This window comes from Alligator mississippiensis, chromosome 1 (genome assembly GCF_030867095.1).
Source record: "Alligator mississippiensis isolate rAllMis1 chromosome 1, rAllMis1, whole genome shotgun sequence".
NCBI lineage: Eukaryota > Metazoa > Chordata > Crocodylia > Alligatoridae > Alligator > Alligator mississippiensis.
This window is the reverse complement of record NC_081824.1, coordinates 157,247,970-157,266,095: the sequence shown is the minus strand read 5'-3', so window position 1 is coordinate 157,266,095 and position 18,126 is coordinate 157,247,970. Positions and strand designations below refer to the sequence as shown.

The 18,126-nt window shown below is 40.9% G+C and overlaps 1 protein-coding gene across 3 annotated transcripts in view; it reads right to left on the bottom strand.

The window, feature by feature from the left end:
• Positions 1–18,126, bottom strand: part of FMN2 (formin 2) — a 271,921-nt gene that overhangs the window by 207,323 nt on the left and 46,472 nt on the right. For all 3 annotated transcript variants that reach the window (XM_019500542.2, XM_059715762.1, XM_059715757.1), the window contains one exon: positions 5,919–6,066. In XM_019500542.2, coding sequence (XP_019356087.2) covers positions 5,919–6,066 — 148 coding nt within the window. The remainder of the gene's footprint in view (positions 1–5,918; positions 6,067–18,126) is intronic.

Genomic DNA, 18,126 nt, shown 5'->3' with positions numbered 1-18,126 from the left:
ATTCTAGGAATTTCCTGGTGGAACAAGGTTGTCTACACTGAGGTCTTGCAACATGCCAGCATTTTGAGTGAGCATTCTCTCCTCAGCCAACATCAATTTCAGTGGCTTGATCATATACAGAAAATGGATGATGGCCATATACCCGAGGATCTCTTGTATGAAGAACTTTTTCCAAGACCATCACCATATGTGTGCATCTGTCTGTCTTGTGAGGATATATATGTACACACACACACACACACACACACAAGCCTACCAACATGGTGTCAAGCAGAGAGACTAAAAGAACCCTCCCACCCTTGAATTCCTTTAGTTTTGTGATAGAAAGCACTGTTAAGTGGGAAATACAGGTTTTAATTGCCTCAGCAAGGGGAGAGAATTTAACTCCTACATTCTGGGTGAGCTCTCTAACCACTGGTATATTGGATTAAAAAGGGAGAAATGCATCATCATCATACAAACCTGAAAGATACTTTGTCCAAACAAAGCTGTTCAGTGATCTTGGTCCATATTTGTAAATAATTCTGGTGTTCCCAAAGCTTCAGTGATTTGGACGATGGGGTGAAAAGCAACCTGTTTAAATTTGCTGATGATACCAAAATTTGGGGTGAGGTGGGCATCCTAGCAGGGAAGGAAAGACTGCAGCAAGACCTGGATAGGTTGCAGGGGCGGGCTAACAAAAACAGGATGCATTTCAATACTGACAAGTGCAGGGTGCTGCACTTGGGCAGTAGTAACCGGCAGCACACTTATAAGATGGGAAACTCCCTTTTTGAGAGCATGGAGGCAGAAAGGGATCTTGGAGTCATCACTGACTCCAAGATGAACATGGGCCGACAATGCACGGTCACAGTCGGCAGGGCCAACCGGACCCTATCGTACATCCACAGGTGCATCTCAAGTAGCGCCAAGGAGGTGATCCTCCCCCTCTACGTGACACTGGTCAGGCCACAGCTGGAGTACTGTGTCCAGTTCTGGGCACCTCACTTCAAGAGGGATGTGGACAATATTGAGAGGGTCCAGAGGAGGGCCACCCACATGATCTGGGGACAGCAGGGCAGACCCTACAGTGAGAGGCTATGGGACCTGAACCTGTTCAGCCTTCACAAGAGAAGGCTGAGGGGGGACCTGGTGACCATCTATAAACTCACTAGGGGGGACCAAAAGGGTTTAGGGGAGACCTTGTTTCCCCTAGCGCCCTCTGGGATAACAAGCAATAACGGCCACAAGTTGTGGGAGAGTAGGTTTAGATTAGATATCCGTAGGAACTACTTCACAGTCAGGGCGGCTAGGATCTGGAACCAACTTCCAAGGGAAGTGGTGCTGGCTCCTACCCTGGGGGTCTTTAGCGGCTCGATGCCTACCTGGCTGGGGTCATTTGAGCCCAGTTTTCCTCCTGCCCAGGCAGGGGGTTGGACTTGAAGATCTACAAGGTCCCTTCTGACCCTACTTCTATGATTCTATGATTTTCTAACAAAACTTTTACTAACATTTTTTTCCTCCAACTTTAGCACTAATGCATCCTCCCATTTAAGAATGAGTCAGTTGGTCTACTTATGTGCCTTAAGTCAGTACATACTTAAGTGTTATGCTGACTTAAGGTCAGAAAGTTCAACATTTTATGTAATCAGCGTCTTTTCTCCTAGGGATTCTTACTTCCTAAATTCACAGCAGAGAAAAATTACACCCTGACCATGTATATTAAGTAAAAAAGATTTTATTAGTATGAAACAACTACCCTTCTGTGTTCTTGGAGCCAACAGATTTGATATTAAAAATTCTTGCCTGTTGCCTACTGCCTCTAAATCGTTTATAATTAACATGGAGGCCTAAAGCAAAAACTAACTTATAGTGACTTATGAAAATAATTTAGCTGCTTATTTCTGAAGAACTTATTTTAACATCACTATTTAAGAATGTGTTCTCCCTTGTAACTTTAAACTACACATGCAGTGCTTATATAAAGAAGACTGCTGCAGATCTCATGGAGCTTTTTAAGCCTTGATTATTTACTCACAGCATTACTCACCTTCACTATCCTCTACAGACAGACAGACGTAAAAAAAAATAAAAGTTATATTTTAGGTGCAAAAAACTTGCACTGAACAGCAGTTGCAATCTCCCCTCAATCTTTTTTTTTTCAATTTAGCAAACACATTCAAGCTAGAAGACAGATATTGCAGCTATACTCAAAAGATGCTGACAGCGGAATAAACTTTGAAAAAATTGTTCCACATTCTACTTAGAAATGGTTATGCTATATTTACCATTCATTTCTAATCCTGTATTCTTAAAATATAGGAACATGGCAAGATATGGGTGGCATTTTCTAAAAGCTTGCACGATCATTTTGCTTATACACGTGAAATTATGGTTCTCAATCATCACAACTAATTTTGGAGAGAGACAGAAATAGAAAACAAAAGAAGTGTGAGCCCGTGGGTGTGAACAATAAGAGAAGCTAATTAAACTCATCCTTTTTTTTTTTGTGTGTGCTCACACATACAACAACAATACAGGATATTAAGCAATACCAATTGCTTAACCCATTTTCCAAATTAATAGATCTCTTAAATTCACCATTTTATTAATATTTTTATCTATCCACATTTCTTACTATTTTCCTTGAATAAACAGTACATAGTTAATTCTCACAACTCTCCGTTAATCTCAGTTTCTTGGCCATCATTGTTTTGAACTACTTGGCAGAGCAGCTTAAATTAATATTTAAACCCAATAAAACAGAGCATCATGTAACAGAAAAATCAATCTTTTTTAATTGAGAAATTTAACGTACATAATCTAGAATAGATGAAAAAAAATCAGGGTTTTGGGAAAGTAAGTTTTGCTTGCTTGTATCAAAAACATTCTAACACATCAGGAGTAGCATAAACAGTTTCTTAACAGGCAAAACTATATTCATATTGTAACCTTTTATACCTAAAATGCATTAATAAAGACTTAGGATGTAAACACTGGCTGAACCTTCATGTCAACAGGCACAGGAATCCTCCCTTTAGGAACCCCCCCCCCAAAAAAAACCCAAAACAAAACAAAACAAAAACAACCTATTAATGAATGCTGCTACTGGGCCTGGTAACACTTTTGCTAAGGCCTAGACTTAACATTACAACACAAAACTTAGGTCATTGGCATACTATAAAAATCTGCCAGCCACATTAGTCAGAAGAAGAAAAGAGGAGGTTCAGACCCTGACTGGCATAGCTCTGTCATCAAAAGCCTTAATAAAGACACAGCTACATCACAAAACTGCCCTTTTACTGGCATAGCTTATTTCTTTGCAAAACGCTACACTGAGCTATACCGGCAAAGGCACCATTTAGCTGCTATAAGCTGTATTCATGCTAGAAGCACTTTGGGCAACAGGGATGGATCCAAGGGGAAGTAGGGAGGGGGCAGCGGTGCAGCTGCACATCCTTTTGGTTCCTGCTGCACTCAAAGTTTAAAACCAATTACCCAGTGAGGAAACCTACATTTCTCTTCAAGCAGAGCTGAGGGAGTCAATCGACTTCATGACTTAATACTATCTACTGGATTCCTGCTAATCTCTCTGTTCATAGGTACCCTTGATCCTCCACTAATCAAACTAACTTGTCTTCTACAATTATTCTATCTGTTATCTATTCTTGACAATGTTCCTCTGCTCACCCATTCCGCATCTCCAGTAAAGGTATGCTGCTACCTAGGAACCTGTACTTGGCAGTTTTGTTCCTAGTAGTTTCAAACCAAAACAAATCAGAAACAGGGTGGCAAGGGACAAGGCTGAAGGTTGCCTGAGCTGTGCAGAGTCAGAGACAAGAGGGAAAAGGAGAGGTGAAGAGATAACTTATGGAAACAACCCTCTCCTGGGTTAACTGCTATGGGAGTCTGATTCAGTAGCATAACCACAAAGGCATAAAACTGGTGTGGTCTTATCCTGAGGGGTTGGTGTCCCTGGGTAGGGGTGCTGCAAGTGGCTAAAATGAGTCCCTCCCCTTGCTCCCTGACTCAACCTGTTTCTGTATATTGAGGGTCGAGGTCAGTGGAGGGCATGCTGGGGGCGGGGGGGGGGAGCAGCGAGGGGAGGGAAACAGTCACAATCTGACCTCCACCTTTTCCGTCGTTGGGGGAAAGTGTTTGGGAAGGGTTCTGAGCAAAAGGTATTTCTGGAAGCTAAGAGATCACAGGCATGAAGGGACTTTTCTTGAGGGGGGAGGAAGATCATTATGGGGTAGTAAGGGTTGAGGGGAAGGTGGGGTTTGGAGGTAAGGGTGTGGCAGGGAAAGTGGCAATAAAATGGGGTTTGCGGGGGGGTTGGGAACAAGAAAGACTTTGGGTAAGGAGTGCTCAGAGGATGTGAGGATGGTAATAAGGTTTGGGTTTTCAGAGATGCAGGGGAGGGCTCAGTGGGGTGTAAGGATGATGAGGGCACAGGTGGGCTGGGGAGTGATGGGGATGGATCTGTGTAGGGAGCAGTGGGTTGAAGTGAGGTGGCAGACTGGGATACGAGGAAGGTGGTAGGGTCTGATAGGGCTCAAGGCACAATTTGGTGCATAGCCATCCAGCCATTTATGGGTAAATGTGGGAACAACAAGGGAGAGAATGGAGCTAGGGGATATTTAGGTAGCAGGGGCAATTCAGGAAAAGGGAAATGAAAGGTACTTTGGGGATATGGTGGACTATATAGGAGACATGTGTTGGGGTGCATAAAGCCAGCCTAGGAGGTAGGTCTGGAGCTGGCAGACTGTCCTCCTCTCCTCACCCCAAATTCGATAATATTTGTTTTTGCTTGGATCTTAAACTGAATAATATGGCCATAGGTCTCCAGCATATTAATAAAAAAATAGTTTCTTTGGAATTGGAGAAAGGTATGCATTGTGTTAAATGATAATGTACCACCACCTGCATCCCCTTTATCAACATTTTAGATCCAGCTATATTTGGCAGCATGGCATAGTGGTATGGCTATCCTGGCAAAGTGATAAACACAGTCTTATTCTGAAGATATTCTTGGCCAAGAAGTCTGTCCCACCTCAAAGCAAATTTGAAATCAGCTCCACCCAAAGCCTACAAGCAATTAAGGGATCTGCTGAAATAACAACTAATTCCTTAAACTTAAAGAAAGTAAGAAAGTGTAGTAGGAAACAGAGTCGAGAGCAGTCAGTGGCTTGCCAAGGTAGTCATGAGAATGTTGCGAACTCTTGGATGCTAGTACGAGACTAAATAATTCTCCCTGGATTTGTGGAATTTGCCTATCACCACCAACTGAAAATAACCTTCAATTTTTCTTTAGTAGCAATCTTTTTTTTTTTCCCCTGCAAAACAAGGGATTGTCCCTTCTTATCTCAGTTTAAATACATGTTTTTAGCCAATGTTTAATAAGAATAATGGATTAATTAAATCAACACTTAAAAAACCCCATCAGAACAGTTGGTATAGTAACCCCACAACACTTGAAACCCATTAAACTCCTAAACAAAAGCTCCCCCTGGTAGCAGAGGGAACTTGAGAATGGATCTGAAATTATAAGCACAGCGTGTTCTGAACCCAAAGAAAACAAGTTACTTTAGTCTCTCTAATAACCTTCAGAGTAGCATGCAACCTTTAAGAGTAGTCCATACCCCGAAGGGAAGATTGCTGCAGGTCATGGCTGGATGGGATGTAAACCAAAGAACAAGTTATACATAGAAAAGTCTGATGTGTTACAGTGCACACCTTGGTGTTCAATGAAAACCAAACCCACACATATGCTTTAAGTCAAATTCACACAAGGTATCACTTCTACCTTTATGCCAAAATCGTCAAACAGATACCAGAAATTAAGGTTACTAAACAAGCGGTTAGACTTTCCATAGTTTTGAGAATAAAGTAGTTGCTGAAGTTAAAGTGTTTTGTTCTGCTAAGTTTAAAAGTCATACCTGCTTCAGTATATTTGACTCTCTGCTCTTCATCTGGAGGTTTGGGCGGTGGCCACACAGACGGTACTCTCCTTGGAAATCTCCCTTCTATGTAATCTGATGAATGTGTGGGTTGGCTAACTGCAGCCCAAGTATACAGCTGATCTTGCTGTGGTTTAAAAAAAGAAGGAAAAGAAAAGAAAAAGAAAAGAAATAGTTGAGAAGTTCATTGTATGAAAGAACTAAAGCAAGTTCAGAAATGTCAGAAAAACTGTTTCCAACATAAATAGTTCATTATCCACTTCTATATCAACACAAACATCTTGATTTTACAAGCTTTACCTCATGATGAATCTTTTGCCTAAATCAAAGAAAAATAAAAAAAGAAAAGAAAAAAAATTGCCAAGAAGTGCATTAAAAAAAAAAAATGTTGTTACTCCATTTTTCCCTGAAGACACAACCAACTCTAATCCATCATGATCACACCTCTAAATACAGGTTCAATCCAAGGATTCGGGTAAGAAAAAATACTTCTTTGTAAAATCCTTAAGTGTGGCAAAGAATGCATATGCAAGGGGTAAAAGAAGGTAGACACACTTTAATTTGTCCAGTCTTTGCTCTTTGTACTACTGCTGGTCTGTTTTCCCCATTTACTTTTTCATCTTAATAGAAAAGAGAACAGAGATTTTCTTTTGAAAGTTAAATTCACTATTCCACAACTCGGGACAGATGGGATGTGCAGACCTTCACTCTCCCAGGAGAATCTCCCAGGAAAATCCCATAGCTTCTTCTGAGATACCAGGAGAAATTAATGTACTGACAATAGAAAAAGGCATGTTTTTTGAATATGCACACCAATACTAAGTGAGCTCAGTGAATCAGAGCAAACAAACCCAAGAAACATTAGTACAGCTGTCACTGAACTTTCTATAACACTGGGAAGCATACTGGCAACAACTATACAACTAGCCAAGGTACTGATCTAGAAAAATCTAATATACTGGAAAAAACTATCATTAGGATAAATGTTAATATAAAACATGAAACCTCAACATTAGCAACAAGATAAAAAATATACTTATATATAAAATGACATATTTGACCTTATTTCTCACTATTCAACATCATAGTGCTTATTGCTTTTTATCTTTTGCTAGTATTATATTACTAAATTTTAAACTGCTTCTTTACCAAGTTGTCACAGTCTGCTAAGCTAAATGTCTAAAATTATAAGATTATTTTATATCATTTACAGAATTCCCTACATTTCATCATAAACATGTTAAAAATTTATGTGGGGTATGGGGAATTAACACAACTTCTACATACTTCTAATTGGATATTACATCTTCCCTCTGCCAATATATTTGTCTTGTTCCTGAACAAGAGAACAATGATGGAAGCTTATTAAACTCTAACAGTATCAGAGACCAAGCAAATGGATCAGCTTACAAAGAAAAAAGGTATCCCCTTTCTGTGAAAGAAAGAAGAATGCATTAGCCTTCTCCAGAATGAGGAAAGGAATCAAAAGACTGGCATGCATGCATGCCTGCAAAAAAAAAATAAATAAATAAAAATAAAATAAAATAAAAAGTTCAAAACAAGTCTTATTTTTTAGCCCCAAATCATATTAGGCAAGCCAGATTTGAACTTGATGCTTGATTCCACCTCTTTCCTGAGATTTTGTTAGTCATATGTCTCATTTGCTAACTTGCTGCACATCTGCATCCAGCTGGCTGGGCTAATCTGGTTCTTTCACATATTAGACACCCACCTACAAACTCTTTCATCTTGTGCACTTGTCTGTTAGGTTCCCTAGTTTGTTGGGGGGAGGTGGGGAAAGAGAGTGCTTCTGTTTACCATGGGTCAGGGACTGTTCTTCTGTAAGGTAATTAAGAAAAACAAGAGGATAGCATTTTACAGCATAATAAAAAATTCCAAAACTGAGATTAAAAAAAACCTAAAAAAAACTAAAAACCTAAAGAGGAAAAATAAAAGTCACACACACACACTTCAAAAAGTAACAGCAACTTCAAAATAAAACCATTTTGTATACAATGATCATGTACCAGACTCTCTTTCTTTTCTACATAGTCATAAACAAATGGGTGCATTCAACTGTGCTGCCAATCCTTCCCACTGCTGTGTAGTTTCTCACTCATTGCACATGGTTCTATTTTAAAATGACTGTTACTTTCTGAAACGCCCTTCTCCCAAGGAGAGAAGCCAGAACAAAACTTTTGGCTCAGGCAGGCTGATCTGCTTTCATTACCATTAGGTTACATGCAAACTATAATTTAAGCAATGGCAGAAAAAAGGCTTGAATTTTTCTTAGAAGTTCTTCCCAGTTATATGAACAAAAAATGATTAGACTGAGAGGATTAGATGGATACAAAAGCATAAGCCTGGAGTCCAACAGCAGGTGATGATTTGGTGTTTATTTAAGAAAGCAAAAAGGGAAAGAAATATGAAAAAAGCCTCCCAAAGATATTTCAAGTAAAACTTCCTAAAACATAGCAAAAGTTGTTAACAATAAATAAATACATTGTACATTTTTGTTAAAAAATTGAATTATAAAAGATACGAGAGAATTGAAAAATCTCAGTATACCTGGAAACTATATTATTAATGAGGTTTCTTAGTAAGCAATACAATGTGAAGTCTCTCTGTATTCACTTCTGTATTTTATAATTAACATCATGTGACCTGGTTAGAGGCTTCTGGCTCAGGATGTGCAATTATTTTTTCGCATATACTATCCCATGCTTTCGTTTTCATAATTCAACCTAGGTGACATGGGATGATGAGTTTCAACCAGGCAAAACAGTTATGCTCTTCTCAAAAGAGCAATTTTAAACGTCACACCATCTCAAGGAACTTTTGCCATATTTAGAGAAACTGCTGTACCAAACTCACACGTAACAAGATATGTAATTACATCAAAATACTCTATACTCCCCAATGGAATACCAAACATGAAAATAAAAGAACCTGGGACTGCAACTGCGCTTGTAAATGTCTGGGGTTTATTGCTTCATACCTTCACTGGACAAGATAAAAGGTTATTCTCCATTCCTATGCTCTTCAAAGGCTGACTAAGCAATTGAATTTCCTCAGTCACTAAAGATGCTTCCAGATTTGATTTTCTTGGCCCCCTCTGTCTTTAGTTTCTTAATACTTAATTCAATGGTCTGTCTTTTTCAAAGAAACAGCATGTGCATTAAGTGGCATTCACACAGTAACTGAAAAGCTTTGAAGAAACAGCCATTTAGTTCAGTGATTAGTACCAAACTTAGTAATGCTGCTACAGAATAAGCCACCATAAAAGTTAACAGATTTTTTTTCCACACTTGCCTTTCTTATAAGTCTACACAAATGTGTGAATTTTTATATTCGATCATCTCATTCGGAACAACTTCATTTCAGAAGGCTGTTTCTGGCCTCCCTTGTCTATGCTGCATTAAACTTTATAAGCACAGCTGATAAAATCTCTTACCATGATCAAACTTGGAGAAGCTTTGGAGTTTCCACTTCATCCTGCCCAGAATCAGCTACTTGCTAAAAAGTAGCATAAGAAAAGAATATACTAGGAAAAGAAAATAATAATCCACTCTTTGAATCATGCTATTCTTTATTCTTCTGCAGACTTCATTTCTAAGGAGACACATGGCAAGCTAACTTCTCTAACAGCTCAGCATGACTAAATTTAATGTCAGGAACAGAATCCCTGATTCCATATAACCTTATGCAGTCATTCCCTCTGCTTTTGTTAAACTGCAGAATGCTCACACATGGGTGAGGCAAGCAGTCTGCAGAATCTAAGGATAGCTTGTGTCAGTGTCTGATCAATAAACATTTAGTGGCTCTATTACCTTTTATAGATGCCACTGCTCAGAATTATTCCAGCACTTTCAAATCTGCAGTTCAAATCTCTCCCCTTCCTGTCCCCCCCAGTCTAATGGTGAAGTTGATGTCTCTATGCTTAAGCCAGCCTTCAGCTCATTATCATTGATTACAGCTATAACAAACGGGGGGAAAAATAAATTAATGCTATAAAAAAATTGTCACAAAAGAATTGTTCCTTAAAGTGTCTGAACAACAACAAAAACCCTACACACAGACTTAAAAAAATCACCAGTGATTTCTGTTGGTTTTTCTAATGACATGTAGGAATCAAAGGACAGAAAAGGTATGATTCTATGCAGCAGTTATGCACTCATTACCACGCACTTGCATGTTTTGTTGACTGTCAGATAGGGATACACTGAAAGATCAAGGACCAAGAAATCTATAGTCTGAAATGGTTAAAAAAAATGTATGAGCTGTGTGGATGTGTAACTGAAATCAATTTATACAGGCCTGTCCAAATTGTTGCTAAAAGCTTAAGTCAGCAACACAAGACCTAAAAAAAAATCTTAACAGATGCCTTTATGATACTTTTGGATAACAGTCAAGAAAAAAAAAAGTTTAAGGACTAGACTGTATGCCATGGGAAGAGAAGGAAAATACAGCGCAGAAGCATATTTGTCCTAGCAGTAATAGCCTTAAGTCTTCCAACCTCAGCACCTCCTAAGACAGAGGTATTCAACCTATACTTACACCAGTGTAAGCTTCTCTACGGACACCACCTTACCTACATCAGTATCAAGTAACAATAGAATTGTGTTATATTTCTGTATGCAGCTCCACTTCATATGGGGCTAGAATCACTAACATGGGTGACTGGTGCCTCCTGAGTCAGGGCAGGCACTTACCCCCCTCAGCAGCCAGTCAGCGACTAGGAGGAGGGGAGATGTCCCCCCACAGCCAATCATGCTAATCACTTCTGGCCAATCACGCTGACCCAAAAGTGCCAGCAGCATGCCCGAAAGTGCCAGCGGTGCTTCTCCTGGTGCCCCCACACCCTGGCCAGTGCTCTCGGGGGGGCACCAGGGTTCCTGCCTGCCCCCAGCCCATCGCTTAAGTGGGCAACACTGGCTGTCAGGGGGTGCATGTGCACCCCCTGTGCATCACCAATGATCACTAAGGAAAACTGTCCAAGAACTATGACTGCATTCAAAGTTCCCTGAACAGAGGAGGAACAGCAAGAGTTGGGATAAGTATAAATGCTCCTTGTACCCTCTTCTATATTTGTATGTGGCTGTATCCAATACAGCCTGCTGTCACAAGGTAGAAAAAAGGTACCAGGTCTGGTACAGACTATACCAGGTCTACTTGTATATATAAATTGGAAATGCTAACTTTTGGAACTTTGTTCTTTTTTTTTTAATTAAAAAAAAATTGTATACATCATATCAGCTATATATGAACTATGCATTTTATACATGTCTGTTACAATAAATAATAAACATGAAAAGAAAAAAAGAGGATGTAAAAGGGAGGCATAGAAGAAGAAAAGTATGCAAGGACTATTTTTTTATTACCTAATTAATCTAAAAATTTTCTCCAAATTACAGTAAACTTTCCATAGCAGTTAAGCCTGATAAATAGGGCTCTCTCCAGAGATAACAGTTGTGCCATTTCATAGCACCAGATTTTATCCTTTGGAGATGTCCTACTCTTCTAATGCAGTCGTATAATTTTGCATGTGGCTAATAAGGTTCAGTGAAAGAGTGTAATCTAGAATTCAGCTTGAATTCTTTAGGGAGGTACCCAAGAAGACACATACATGCCAAAGGTATCAGTAGTGTGTTCAAACTATGTTAACTCAAGTTAGAATGTCTTTCCAAAAAGAAATGACAATAAGGCATAGCTAAAACACGTGACTAATCACTGCCTGCAATGCATCACATCTCCATCATGCCCGTCTAGATACCTTTAAGAGTGTTATGTATAAGTTGTTACATTGGCCCAGGAATTGCAGGATGGAAAAGCAGATCTGTAGGCATGGGTCTGCTTTCTGAATAAAAAAGCTTGTTTATAAATAAACAACTTCTATAAAATTTAACTTCTTGGTCTTTTGAGAACAACACATGGTACCTGGAATAGGGTGTGAAGACAGACAAAAAAATGGAGCATCTCAGAATTCCAGAGGGGCTAAAGCTGGCCAGTAATGCAGGAGAAAACAGGAAGAAATTTAAGTAGAGCTTCACCATATATCTGACAGCTAGTGGAGCTACAGAGAAGGAAGATTCATTTAAAGTAACTATTTTTTTTAAATATAGTAGGCCCAGAAGCTCTGTCTCTATAATAGTCTACAACTGTCAGAAGCAGAACAGAAAAGCTGTAACACAGAAATAAAAAGTTTTAGGAATATTGTATAGCCAAACAAAATGAAACCTTAGAATGGTATAATTTACATGAGTTGGCAGCAAGAATGTGAGACAATAGAGGAATTTGTTGAAGACCTCAGACTGCTGAGTCAGACAAGCAACTTTGGAGGCCTAAAAAAGTCTGTGATCAGAGTATTGTATGGGAATACAAGGAATACAAACCTCAGGAAAAGACTGCTAGAGGATCCTGAGCTTAATTTGGAAAAGGCAGTTAGAATGTGGCAAGTGGCTGAAATAACAAATGCCAAGCTGCAGAAGGTGGATAAAAAAACAGAACAGTTGAACTAGATGGGATTACAAGACTGCAAAAATTTAAGGCAACACACAAACAATACAGAAAGGAGGACCTCGCTATGAAGCAGGCAAGCTTAGGCCAAAGAGAATTGTTTAAAACACAACAGTCAGCTGCTGATGCTCTGAGGGGTACCACAAATCCATGCTATGCCCTGCATTTGGTAACTGCTGCAACAGATGCACAAGATTCAATCACTTTTTAAGAGTTTGTAGAAAGGAACAGAATGCAACACAAAAGAAACAACAGGTACATCATCTATGTAATGAAGAAAAGGAAGACTTCCTCATTGGCACAATGCAAGACACAGTTAATTCTTCTGAGGATTGGACAATCACCATGGACACCGATGAATGAATGATGACTTTTAAATTAGATACAGGGGCACAGGTCAAAGTATAACAGAACACATTATTAAAAAAATGAAAACTAAACCTGTGTACTATGAGAATAAGAAAGACTTAGAGCATAGAATGGGAATATGATTGTGTCCAAGAGTGTCTGTGCAGTGCATGTTAGATACAAGGATCATATAGTAAACATTCAGTTTGTAACAGTCCCAGGAATGCTAATATTAATTACTGGATTGTGAATGTGTAAAACTCTAGGGTTGATTAAAAGAACAGATGCCACTGAGGGACTAGAAAGCAAGAACACAGAAGAACAGTTTTATGATGTGTTTCAAGGCATAGGGAAACTGTCAACTGATGCAAGATAGAATGAAGAAAACCAAAAACTCCCACCATACATGCTCCAAGAAATGTTCCCCTTGTACTACGGGAGAAACTGCAAAAGGAATTAGATAGATTAGTTAACACAGACATAATACAAAAAGTAGAGCAACAAACTGTTTGGGTTCATTCTCTGGTAATAATAATAATAATAATAATAAAGACAGATCCTTAAGATTGTGTCTGGATCCTAAGCAAATGAACAGGTACATCAAAAGGGAGCATTTTCCCATTCCATCTCTTTTTGGCAATGTGGCAGAAGCTAAGTATTTCTCCACTTGGGATGCCTCTTCTGGGTTTTGCCAAGTGCCTAGAAAAGAATAGCACTAGATTATGTACCTTTAATATGCCCTTCAGAAGGTATTCTGGAAAGGCAGCTAGCAAGCTTTCAGGGAGGGGCAGAATAGAGGGACAGCTCTAAATCCCCATTGTCCCCCGCCAAACTGAGACACAGCCTCTTTCCTACAACTAGCAGGCATGAGGCTTCCAGGTCTACTGGCAGCAAGGAGATGGGAGCAGTGCCATTGCCTGAGTCTGCATCCCCTCCAATAGCACCAGTCATAATCCACCCCCTGCCACCACCATAACAGCAAGCAGCACCAGCATGACAGTCTCCTCCACCCCCATTTCACTTCCCAGCCTGAGCCTTCCAGTGCCAGAGGAAGAGCTGGAGCTAGATCTGAGTGCTGCAGTGAAGGAAATTCTGTGCAAGGATGGGGAATCATCTCAGTTTGTGCTCCAAGCCCCTCAAGTTTCCCCTAGAGCCAGGTCTCCTTCCCCAGAAGGCAATTTGGAGGAGGTTGAGGTAGAGGCTGTGGAGGCTAGAGGCTCAGCTGAGTCTATTCCTATTGCTGTTCCTCTACCTGCTGAGGCAGCAGAAAAGGCAGCATCCTCACATGCACCTGCACCCCAGAAGCAGTGGGGTAGTGTGGCCTGGGATCATTTTCAGCTGGCAGATGATCCTACACATGCTATCTGCCTGCACTGCCAAGTCAAAACCCACTGGGGCAAGGGAGCAAAACACATGAGCACCACGGGTATGCTGATGCATCTCTGCAGGCACTACTCCCTTGCCCTTGCTCCTCCTCAGCCTGGCATAAGTGGGAGCATGCCCAAAGGGAAGTTCCGCTCTCACTCCAAAGCCCATGTCCCCACAAACCAGAGGCAGGCCACCCTTGAACAATGGGGGAAAGGCGGGCACAGAGCAGGGTACGTTCCCAAGGCAAGCGAGGTGACTCAGAGCATTGGGGAGATGCTTGCTGTGGATGGCCAGCCTTTCTCCTTAGTTGAGAGGCCAGGGTTCAGGTGGCTCATGGTGCTTGCGGTCCCATTATAAAAAGTGCCCACACGCACCACCTTCAGCAGGACAGTGGTGCCCTCCCTGTAGTAGGGATGCAGGGAGTATTTGAGGGAGGAGCTGTGCATGATAGGTCCATAGGTGGCCTTACACTTCACCTCTTCACCACTTCACCATCTGGAGCAGCTGGGGTGGAAATCATGCATACCTCTCCCTCACAGGGCACTGGTGTGACCAGTCAGGCTGTCGGTGGGCTCTCCTTCAAGCTTAGGTGATAGACAAGTCCCACACAGCAAGGGAGATCATGGGGGCCATGATCCAGGAGGTTGATGAAGTGAAGTTCATAGGCTCATCAGTGAAAAGTGGTTTGTAAATTCCCTTTGAGGATCAGGCCTGAGAGATTGGAGACAGGTACTTTGGTGTTCTTGTCTTTGATAGATTTTGAGTGTGCACTCATTCTGGTACTTAGTTGCTGCTTGGTGTCTCCTACATATTTTCCACCAGGGCATTTGGTACCCTGATGGAGATATGTATTGTGACAATATCTCCATACAGGAGAAACTGTTGGCAGGTTTTGCATGTCTTGTCATGGCATGGTCTGGATCCATTCATTGTGTTTTGGACTGTAGGAAGTTGGCTTCTGGTGATGAGGTTAGTGAGGTTCAGTGCTTGTTTGAATTTCCAAATCACTTTTCACGGACAAGCCTATAAACTGCACTTCATCAACCTCCTAGATACAGAAACTCATGAACTCAATAGAAACATTGGAATTCTGACACACTTCAACCTGCCAGATGTCTGTACTTCTCCACTTTTACCTGTGCTGATACATCCCCCTTTTCCCCTACCCCAGCCTGTATCTCACTCCCCAGCACCTCCATTTCCATTTTCACTGGCTGGCTTTCTTTCCTGCATTGCATGCCAAGCCAGCCTCTGGCTTCTTTACTATTCCTTCCATCCAGGAACAGCATGCACACCAACTGCAGGTGCTTCCTCATCCCGATGAAGGGTTTTCAACCCAAAAGACTGCTAAGATATATTTCTCCAGCTATTCAGTTGGTCTAATAAAAAATATCAGATTGATCCAAACAACCTTGTCTGCCATGTCCTTAGATCAACACGGCTACATCCTGCACCCCTAGCACCTGTCCCCAGTCAGCTAACCAGAATGAGGCAGGACCCTGAGCACACCCAGGGCTGGGGTTGGCAGGGAGAGTTCTCTGGAGAAGAAGCTCCTACAGGAAAGGAAAGAAAGGCTCTGTGACAGTTTGGCTGCCTGAGATGCTAGTGCTGCTTACCTGTTGTTATTTAAGGTGGTGGACTGGTCCATCCATTAGGACCATGACTGAACTGAAGCTTGAGGGCAGCCTCCCTATCTATTATCTTTTCCAGCAAGATGTGGCAGCAAGTGAGAAGAGAAGGCATTCGCAGGGCAAAGCTGGCATTGTCAAAGGACCCTAGGGGTATCACAGCCATCTCTAGGGACCCTGCTCCATGACAAAATGCAGTTTCCCAGGAACCCCTGAACCTATCTCCTTGAAACACAGCAGGCTTCATGGCCTTAGCAAGGGATACCATACCTGCTATTCGCACCCTACTCCACTTTAACACATACACGTGACATGAGTTTTGCTTGTCAGCAGCTTGAGGTGCAGTTTCCCAGAAATTCATCCACTTATCTCTTTGAAACTTGGCAAGCTTCATGGCCTCAGAAGGGGCTACCATGTCTGATGTTTTCACCCCGCCATGCCTTCACATTTACAAGTGACACGAGTTGTGCTGTGAACAATTTGAAGTGAAGTATCCCATAAACCCCTGCACCTAACTCCTTGAAACTTGACAAGGTTTGTGGACTTAGCAGGGGCTACCTCCCCTGATGTTTTCATTTGAATCAAGAAAGAAATGACAAAGTTATAGGCATTTTTTGTGATTCCCCATTATAGCCTATAGGTGAAACATCGAAATGCGTTGAAACAGTGAAACGAAACACTATCCCTTCAAAACAGTGAAACGGAAGTCAGAATGAAATGGTGCTGTTTCACACAGCCCTACAGCATATGCATCTAGGGCACTCTCTGAGTGTCTATATGCACAAACTGAGAAAGAAAATTTAGCTCTGGTATATGGCTGTAAGAAGTTTCATATCTTCATCTGTGGGAAGCCTGTGATAGCTGAAACTGATCATAAACCTTTGGTACCTATAGCAAAGAAAGGGCATCAGACATGCCGCCCAGATTATATATACTTTTCTTCCAACTACAAATGCATAACCTAGACATACAGTACATGCCAGGAGAACATCTATTTATTAAAGATACATTGTCCAGAGCATATGACACAATGGAAAATGACAAAATTCCAGACTCAGGCATAGTACATGTTAATCTAATTAAAAGAGTAATTCCTGTCACAGATAAAATGTGGGCACTAATTGCAGAAGCTATTGCTCAGGACACCACATTGCAGGAAGTGGTAACAGCTATTCATGCTGGTTGACCTAGAAAACATATACTTAGCCCCTACTCTCTGTTCAAGGAAGAGCTGTCAGTACTGGTGGCATTTTGTTCAAAGGCTCATGACTTGCTGGTTCAGAAGTGTTAAAGAAAGACATGTTAAACAGAATATATGAGGGGCATCTAGGCATTTAGAAGTACAAGGAGAGCAAGGGGTGCACTATATTGGCCCAACATAAATGATGACATAGAAGAAGCTGTAAAGGCTTGTACAACATGCCTAAAGTACAGCTCAGTGCAAAGAAAAGAGCCCATGATGGTCATGGAGGAGCCCATAGCTCCTTGATATCAAGTTGGCATTGACTTATTCATACACACAGGAAAAATTATGTATTAGTGCTGGATTATTATTCTCGCTATCCTGAAATTGCATTGCTAGAAAGCACAACAGCAAACTATGTCATAACTCGCATTGAATCAATTTTTGCTAGATGTGGGATTCCACAAATTGTGAGAACAGACAACGGACCTCAATTCACCTGTCTTGAGTTTAAAGAGTTTGCAAACAAATACGGAGTCCGTCACAACACTTCAAGTCCTAAATACCTACAATCCAATAGTCTGGTGGAAAATGGAGTACTAATAGTGAAATTATTGGAAAAAGCTACAGATTCCCACACCAATGTTTACCTGTCACTCTTAAATTACAGGGCAATGCCCATGAAATATGTATCATCCCCAGCAGAAATGCTGTTTAACAGGAAACTCAAAACCAGGTTGCCAAATCTTGTGGATGATGCTCATCAGAAGGAAAAGCAAGACATGAAAACATTTAAAAAAAACAAAATAAAAATGAGCAACTTAGACAAAATAGTACTGCAACAGGGGTTCCAGGGAGTTACCACAACTACACAACAAAGACATAGTGCTCGTTTCAGATGGACGAATGTGGAAACAAAAAGCACTAATTTCCCATCAAGTAGCTCCCAGATCCTATAAAATAGTAACACCATATGGACAGGTGTTAAGGAACAGACAACACTAGCACATCATAAAGGGGAGAAAGGAAGCATCATCACAAGATTCAACAAAGGAAACAGAGCTAACATCAAAGCAACAAGAAACAAAAGAGGAAATTGAAAATGACACAAATAGAGACATCTGAACAAGGAAACCAAACAAGA